The sequence below is a fragment of the Bison bison genome, unplaced genomic scaffold (assembly GCF_000754665.1).
Source record: "Bison bison bison isolate TAMUID 2011002044 unplaced genomic scaffold, Bison_UMD1.0 scf7180017864518, whole genome shotgun sequence".
NCBI classification, from domain to species: domain Eukaryota; kingdom Metazoa; phylum Chordata; class Mammalia; order Artiodactyla; family Bovidae; genus Bison; species Bison bison.
The window spans coordinates 16,925,809-16,934,173 of record NW_011495071.1 but is presented as its reverse complement, the minus strand read 5'-3'; the positions used below and the strand labels follow the sequence as shown (position 1 = coordinate 16,934,173).

General features: G+C 41.0%; 1 protein-coding gene across 1 annotated transcript in view; it reads left to right on the top strand.

The window, feature by feature from the left end:
• The first annotated feature begins 51 nt into the window (after positions 1–51).
• Positions 52–8,365, top strand: part of PDE3B (phosphodiesterase 3B, cGMP-inhibited) — a 168,641-nt gene continuing 160,327 nt past the window's right edge. The window contains exon 1 of the mRNA XM_010830572.1: positions 52–1,099. Within this exon, the coding sequence (XP_010828874.1) occupies positions 122–1,099 (978 nt within the window). The 5' untranslated portion in view covers positions 52–121. The remainder of the gene's footprint in view (positions 1,100–8,365) is intronic.

The window sequence follows — 8,365 nt, the reverse complement described above, 5'->3', positions numbered from 1 at the left end:
CTGACGCGCCGCCGAGCCGGGGGGCGCTCCGAGCGTGGGGGCCAGGCGGGAGGGAGCGCGAGCGGCCGCTGCGGTCCGAGCGGGGCGTGCCGAGCCCCCGCGGCCACCGGGCGTCCCGGCCATGAGGAGGGACGAGCGAGACGCCAAAGCCATGCGGTCCCCGCCGCCGCCGGACGGGGCCGCCTCGCCCCCCGAGAGTGTGAGGAACGGCTACGTGAAGGGCTGCGTGAGCCCCCTGCGGCAGGACCCTCCGCGCGGCTTCTTCTTCCACCTCTGCCGCTTCTGCAACGTGGAGCTGCTGCTGCCGCCGCCCGCCTCCCCTCAGCAGCCGCGGCGCGGCTCCCCCTTCTCCCGGGCGCGCCTCTTGCTGGGCGCCTTGGCCGCCTTTGTCCTCGCCCTGCTGCTCGGCTCGGGGCCCGAGAGCTGGGCTGCTGGGGCCGCCCGGTTGCGGACCCTGCTGAGCGTCTGCTCGCAAAGCCTCAGCCCCCTCTTCAGCATCGCCTGTGCCTTCTTCTTCCTCACCTGCTTCTTGACCCGGACCAAGCGGGGCGCCGGGCCGGGCCGGAGCGGCGGCGGCTCCTGGTGGCTGCTGGCACTCCCCGCCTGCTGTTACCTGGGGGACTTCTTGGTGGGGCAGTGGGAATCCTGGTCTCGGGGGGACGGAGACGCCGGGGCCCCGGTCCCGCACACACCCCCAGCGGCGGCGGGCCGGTGGTTCTTGGTGCTGAGCTGCGTGGGCTTGTTGACGCTCGCGCAGCCGGGGAGGCTCCGGCACAGCATCGTGGTGCTGCTCTTCTCCAGCTTCGTCTGGTGGGTGTCCTTCACCAGCCTTGGGGCGCTGCCTCCAGCCCTCCGGCCCCTGCTGTCCTGCCTGGTGGGGGGCGTCGGCTGCCTGCTGGCCCTGGGGTTGGATCACTTCTTTCAAATCAGGGAAGCTCCCCAGCAACCTCAGTTGTCCAGTACCGCAGAAGAAAAAGTGCCTGTGATCAGACCCCGGAGGAGGTCCAGCTGCGTGTCATTCGGAGAAACTTCAGGCGGTTACTATGGCAGTTGCAAAATGTTCAGGAGACCTTCGTTGCCTTGCATCTCGAGAGAACAGGTATGTTTCCAGAAAGGAAAGGTTTGCTAAGGAAAGGAGGGCGGTTTTATCGCTTCAGTTCCCGAATTGAATTAGTGCGTTTGAAAGCTTGTTTACTTCCAGGGTAAAAAAAAAAAAAAAGTTTTATTCTGGAAATAACTCCTAAAATACAGGAAGCTTAGAAAAACAAAAACAAAAAAACGCAGAAGTACCATTTATCTTTGAATAGAAATGAAATAGCAGACTAAGCATGCTACACTTTTTAAAGAGATTGTTTATGCAGTAGATGCGTTCTCAGAAGAATGAAGTGAATTTTTTGAAGAATTACATTATGACACTTCTGGTGTCGTTTATTTGTTGCTGTAATAATGGTGCTGTTTCCCTCAAAGATAACATACAGCCGTTAGAATTAGTGAATATATAGATGTGTGAATTTTAATCGGTATTAAATAATCAGTATTATTCTTGATAATAGGACAAATCTTAGGTCTTACAATTAAAAGAAAAGTGATGAGTTTTGGAACAGAGACTTGTTAACTTAGATGAAAAGACCGTTGGGGATAATTTTAAGAGGTTTCTTCCCCCACCCCCACCCCAAATTTCAGCAGTAATAAGCTAATATAATCTTTTACAGACTAACTCGTGGTCCTGTGTGTTTGTTGCATAATTAGGAGAATGTTGTAACAATTTAACCTTTAATCTTAGTAATGTTTGGAAATATACCAAAAACGTTTACAATTTATTTTTCTGTAGGTTTACTTTTTTTTTTTTTTTTTAAGGAATTGAAATCATTATTAGGGAAAGAGTTTGTTTTGATAGCCTAGGGAAATCTTACCTGTTCTACATTAGGAAGAAACTCACTAAGTATAGCTACTATTCACTGAGCATTTTACTAAGTGCAAAATACTTGTATTGTCTTAAACCTTCACAAGGACACTGTATAATAGATGACATTAACCTCAAGTTAGAGATGAGCAAACTGAGGCTTATAGAGATTACCCAACTTCACACATTATCATTAACAGTGGAAGTGCTGGGATTTGAACCTAGATTTTTCAGTTTTCAATGCCTTCTTCTAAGCAGCTAAGAGGATAAATGTAGAGGTTTGCTTAAATGAGCAAGTCTATGGGGTCGCACAGAGTTGGACTCGACTGAAGTGACTTAGCAGCAGCAGCAGCAGGAGTTTATACCCTTGGTTTTCAGACTTTTTGATTAGTGAAACATCTTACACTGGGGACCTAATATATCTGAAACAGAAGTTTCTTATTGTTACTAATTCTGATTTTTTTTTTTTTGCTCTTTGCTCTTCAATATAATCTATAAACTACTACACTATCTGTAGTGCTCAAAGAGACAAACACCTTGCTTCCTGAAAAGTGTTTTCAGAGGCTGCTTTTGTGGTCTGTATTTGGTCAAATGCTTGAAAAAAAATTGTTCAAAAAATATCATGCCTTTTGTTTTCTCAGTTTACTACCAATGATAATAGTAGACAATGCCCAGGAAAACATGTATCAGGAGAAAAATTGTCAGAAGAAGATTCACTGTAGAGAAAAGTCATACCAACTATTTTCATAGGCAGGAATAACATTGGATGGACATTTGACTTTGTGTGAATAGATTGCATTTTTTAACACCAGGAAAGTGTTTTAACATAGTTTCATTACACTGATAGACACTTTTCCTGAGCGTAGTAGTATTACAGTTTAACATAATTGTAGTGTGTTGGAGTAGTGAATTATGGCTGTTATCTTATTAATTGAAAATTCCTGGTTTGGTGCTCTTTCCATCACAGCAACCTTTTTTCAACAGTTAACCAGGTGTGGCATTGTTATGCTAGGTAGCTTTAATTGTTATTTGTATTAGAGGAAAATACAATTTGTGCTTTAAAAAAAAGGCATATTTTATTAGTACAGAAAACACTTCACATTCCACTATGAATAGGAACATTTTTTGGGGGGTCTTAAGTATATGCTAATAGTTCAGGGGTTTATATATGGTTAGCTAATGTTCAGGGTCAAACTATAATATTCTTTTGGTAATACTAGAAACAACTAGATGTTTTTAACTTGGCAGACATTGTAATAATGAAAATTTTTACTTATGCTTTTTTCCTGAAGTTCAGCAGTGGATCTGTGGTTTTGTTTGCATGTACGTTATATGAAAGAAATTAAGTGGAAACCTATACTTTTATAGAAGTAAAAGATTAAGGGATTTTCTAATTTTAAAAGTGCCAAACTTTGTATGTGATCATTGTAAAGTCACTGTCTTATTTCAGAAAATGAAGGGAGACAAACAGTTTTGGGTAGAATCTGATATTGGGGAAAGTGCCCTGGATTCATAGAGATTCAAGGGTAAAGTCTTGGGTCTACCGTCATATTGGAAAAGTTGGTGAGCTTTTCTGAGTCTCAGTCTCTTGTCAAATCAGGGGATCCAGTAGATGAATTCTATACCACCTTTCAATTCTAGAACTCATTTCTTGTAGTTAGTTTACATTTTTTGTAAGCTACAAATGAAAGTATAAAAACCTTCACAAGTTAATAGATCTTGAAGTTTTACTTAAATGTTTAATGTTGATATTGCTAGCCTATATTTTCCAAGGTATGATAACTGAAAAATATGAAGAAATAGTCTGTATTTTTTAATAGAACTTTTCTTTTAACCCGTATATGTGGACATTCATTTTTGGATTGATAAATTTATTACACTTCATTTCCTTACGAATTTAAACATTTTTATGAACATCTTTGAAAAGCAATTGAAAACTCGTGTCAATAAAAATGTTTTTAATTGTGTGAAAGTAGATGTTAGGTAATTTTTAACTTTTAGATTGTTATGTTGGATACTGTATTGAAGCATAATAGCATGTTTGTAAAACATGATTTTCACAGTTAGGTTTACTGTTTAGTTACTGCTGACTATGTTCCTCCTTGGGTTAATGGAAAGAAGCACTAAGTTTGGAGTATATTTGCCAAGATTCAGCTGAAACTAATAGGAAGTTAAAAAAATTTTTTTTTAGTTGCCTACATGAGATACTTTGGCCAGAATTTAACAAACTACATTTCTGTGTCATTTTAATTATACTTTCTACAGTGGAGATTTCAGCTGTAAACCAGATCATTTTATGTGTGATAGACTAGGTAAATACGAGGTTAGTCTGTTTGTGAGATATTTTTCTATACCTAAAATGCTGAGTGCTTTCTAAATGGTTAGGTAAATATTTTAAAATTCTGTGACCTTAAAGCACATAAATATTATTTAAAGTGTTAATTTTATTTGAAAAAGGATACACATGTAGTATGAAGGTTTTAAAAAGATTTTAGTTTAAGTGATTATTCTCCTAAGGAATTTGCAAGGCATAACCTTCTATGAATTTTTTAAAGAATACTGTGAAATTTGGCCAATTCTAATTTCGTGTTAATATTTTACAATGAAACATCAGCCTACATAGTGTTTTTTATGCTTTATTTTGTAAATATTATATGTACCTTGCCATCAGAGTTATCGTTCAAAAACAGATTTTTATCAAATCACTTGCTGTGTTTCAGAAATCTCTTATGGCTTTTCATTGTACACAGAATAAGGTTCATGCCCTTGACCCTTACTTGCACAGCCCGTAATAATCTGTTTTTAGCCTTGTGTTTTGTTTTTTTAAAAAGCCGTTAGAACTTATGGAACACCTTTTCCCTGCATCCATCCATGGCTCTAGCTGTTTGAGGACTGCTTATTGTTCCTGATGTGTATGTAGAGTTTTGCTTTTACCATTCACACTGATTGAAATCTCCTTTAAGAAATGTATTAAAATGTGTTAAGATTAAGAAGCCTTTCGATACCAAAGGGATGCTCAAATTAAGTGTATAAGCTGAGAACAAAACTGCGTGGTAGCAGAGTTGGCCGCGTTTAAAAATAAAAGTTGACAAGTCCTGTGGAGCAGTGATGTGATGATGTGTGAGAGAATATTTTCATTGTACCACATGAAACAGTAACATCTCCATAGTTTGTTTTCCCACACAGAGTGGAAGGTAAACAGGGCCAGCCATAAGTAAAACTTTGGCTTCAGTCAAGTTTAGTGAAGTTTGTTTTTCATTGTCCTCTGATTTTTTTAATCCTTCTCAGTTGCAGGCCCTTTTCTGAGTCTCTTTCCTTGTTCTCTTTCAGTTACCAAGTCAGCCTGTTTCCTTAGCGAATTCTCCTGCCTTCTTAAACCTTTCCTAAAGCAGAAAGAATCTATACATGCTGGAAAAGTTTGTCTAGAAATTAGCATGTTTATATAGATATAGAAGAGAGAAGAGAGAGAAGAGATTTGTAGAAAGGAAAAAAATTCAGCTCTGGAGAAAGAATATTGTCTCTAGGTTATGACATGAGATATTATTGGGATTCAGGACTAGAAGCTTCGTCTTGACTCCAAGTTCCCCTAGTGCTTGCTATAAAGAGCATATGCGCCTGTGGTCATGGTTTTCCAAGGCTGTACTTAATTTGCCAGCCATCTCCAATTACTTGATAAACAGTGTCCCTGGTTAAAAGAGGTTGAGGGTAGTGGTGGGAGAGAAAGGGAAGTGAGAGACAGGAGGTACTCTTGAAATCACATAGTTCATGATGACGTCATAGGTAAACTTGGTACCTGATATTGTTATTTCAGGGTGACTTATTAGGATGCAGCTGGACTCAAACTCAGGTGCCTTCAGAGGCCAGCCACAGAGCCTTTTTTTACGTTGTATGTTGAGGAAGGAGGGGAGGTGAGGAAGAATGGAAGTGAATGGACTGTTGCCTGCTTTACCTAAGGGCTTTCAGTTTGACCAAAACAAACTGGACAGCTGTGTTAGCCAAGCAGAACTTCAGTAGAGCTGGGCTCTGTCTGCGGGCAGTTCCTGACAGTTTATAACATTGTTCACCATATTATTTACAAGCTGCTTCATGTTTATTTAAGAGATTGTTGGAAGTCTGTTCTTGGAATTTGGGGAAGAGGAGTATTTCCCACTTCCTCTTTTATAGCCTACAACTTTTTCTCCAGTATTGATTTACCTGGAAGGTATCTTATCTTTATAGATTTTTCCCTCCTCTATCAGATAGAGTACATTATTTGGTTGCTTCCTTACATTTTATAAAACTTGCTTTCAGCATATTTTAAAGTTAGTGTTCTTGGCTGGAGAATCCCAGGGACGGGGGAGGGGGAGCCTGGTGGGCTGCCGTCTATGGGGTCACACAGAGTTGGACACAACTGAAGCGACTTAGCAGCAGCAGCAGCATTTATATTTGTTAATGAGAAATGCCATACATAAAAGACTGTACATATATATATATTTTAAATATGGTTTAAGGAAGAAAATAAGACAAAAAAGAAAAATATCAAGTATTTACCACTCATTTCCTTTGTGTTAACTTCTTTTGTATCCCCTTTTCTCTGTCCCAGAGACAATACATTTATCTTGATTTTTTTTTTTTTTGCTATTCATTCCTTTACTTGGCTTTATAACTCCCCTGAACATAGGCTTCCTCAATGGCTCAGTGGTAAATGATCTGCCTGCAGTACAAGAGACAAAGGAGATGTGGGTTTGATCCCTGGCTTGGGAGGATCCCTTGGAGAAGGGAATGGCTACCCACTCCAGTATTCTTGCCTGGAAAATCCCTTCAGCAGAGGAGACTGGCAGGCTATACTCCTTAGGGTTGCAAAGAGTTGGACATGACTCTATTATTATTTATTACTAAATAATAGAAATAATATGTTGTCATTATTGTCTGCTTTTGAACCTTAACAAACAGAATCATGCTATATGAATTTTTCTGTAACTTTTTTGCTTAACTTTTGAGATTCATTCGTGTTGATGTGGATAGATGTTGTTCATTTTTCAATGCTGTATAGTATTTCATCTTAGGAGCATAATACAATTTATCCATTCCACTGTTTATGGACCTGTGGGTGGTTTTCAGTTGTTTGCTATTATCTACAATGCTGCTGTGAAATTTTTTTTTTGCTTTTTAACATTTCTAAAACCAGAAAATGTACCACTATACTCGAAAAGAACTAAGATTAAACTTATCTGCCATGTCAGTCAGTGTAAATGAGCTAAACTTGACTTAAAAATAATTGCTTTGACTCCAAAACCAAACAGTTCAGTTCAGTTCAGTTGCTCAGTTGTGTCCAACTCTTTGCAACCCCATGAATTGCAGCACACCAGGCCTCCCTGACCATCACCAACCCCTGGAGTCTACCCAAACTCATGTCCATCGAGTTGGTGATGCCATCCAGCCATCTCATCCTCTGTCGTCCTCTTCTCTTCCTGCCCCCAATCCCTCCCAGAATCAGAGTCTTTTCCAATGAGTCAACTCTTCGCATGAGGTAAATGTCTCCTAGGTGCATGCATGCATCTAGAATTGCTAAGTTGTAAGGCTTTCCTGGTGGCTCAGTGGTAAAGAATGTGCCTGCCAATGCAGGAGACTTGGGTTTGATCCCTGCGTTGGGAAGATCCCCTGGAGAACGAAATGGCAAGCCACTCCAGTATTCTTGCCTGGAAAATCCCATGGACGGAGGAGCCTGGTGGGCTACAGTCCATGGGGTCTCAAAGAGTCAGACATGACTTAGCGACTAAACAACAATGAGGTATGTTCATATTCAAGTTCACTATGTGTGGTTGGCTGAATAATGGCACCCCAAAGGTGTCCGTGTAATAATCCCTGCAATTTGTGGGTGTGTTGCCTTATGTAGCAAGGAAACTTTGCAGATAGGATTAAGTTAAGGATCCTGAGGTGGGGAGATTATCCAGGATTATCTTTTTAGACCCAATGTAATCACAGCTTCCTTAAAAAATGAAAGAAGAAAGCAGAGATCGGAGGAGAAGGGACAATGGAAATAGGATTGGGGTAATATAGTGTAAGACTCAGTCTACCTTTAGCTTTGACAGTGGGAGAAGGCCAGGAGCCAGAGAAAGCAGGCAGGCTCTCGAAGGTAGAAGAGACAGGGAAGTGGATTTTTCCAAGTCCTCAAAAGCGGCAGCCCTTCCAACACTTTGATTTTAACTTAGTGAGACCTGTGTCAGAGTTCTGACCCGCAGAACTGTAAGATGATAACTCGTTTTATGTGACTGAGTTTGTGGTAATTTGTTACCGGAATGTATTAGTTTGCATTAACGACTAACAGTTTGCATGGGTTGCTATGCCAAAGCACCCCAAACCCAGTGGCTTAAATAACAGAAGCTTATTGTCTCACAGTTCTGGAGTCCAGAAAGCCAAGGTCAGACTGTCCCAGCGTTGGCTCCTTCTGAGGACTCTGAGGGGAGGATCTGTGCCATGCCC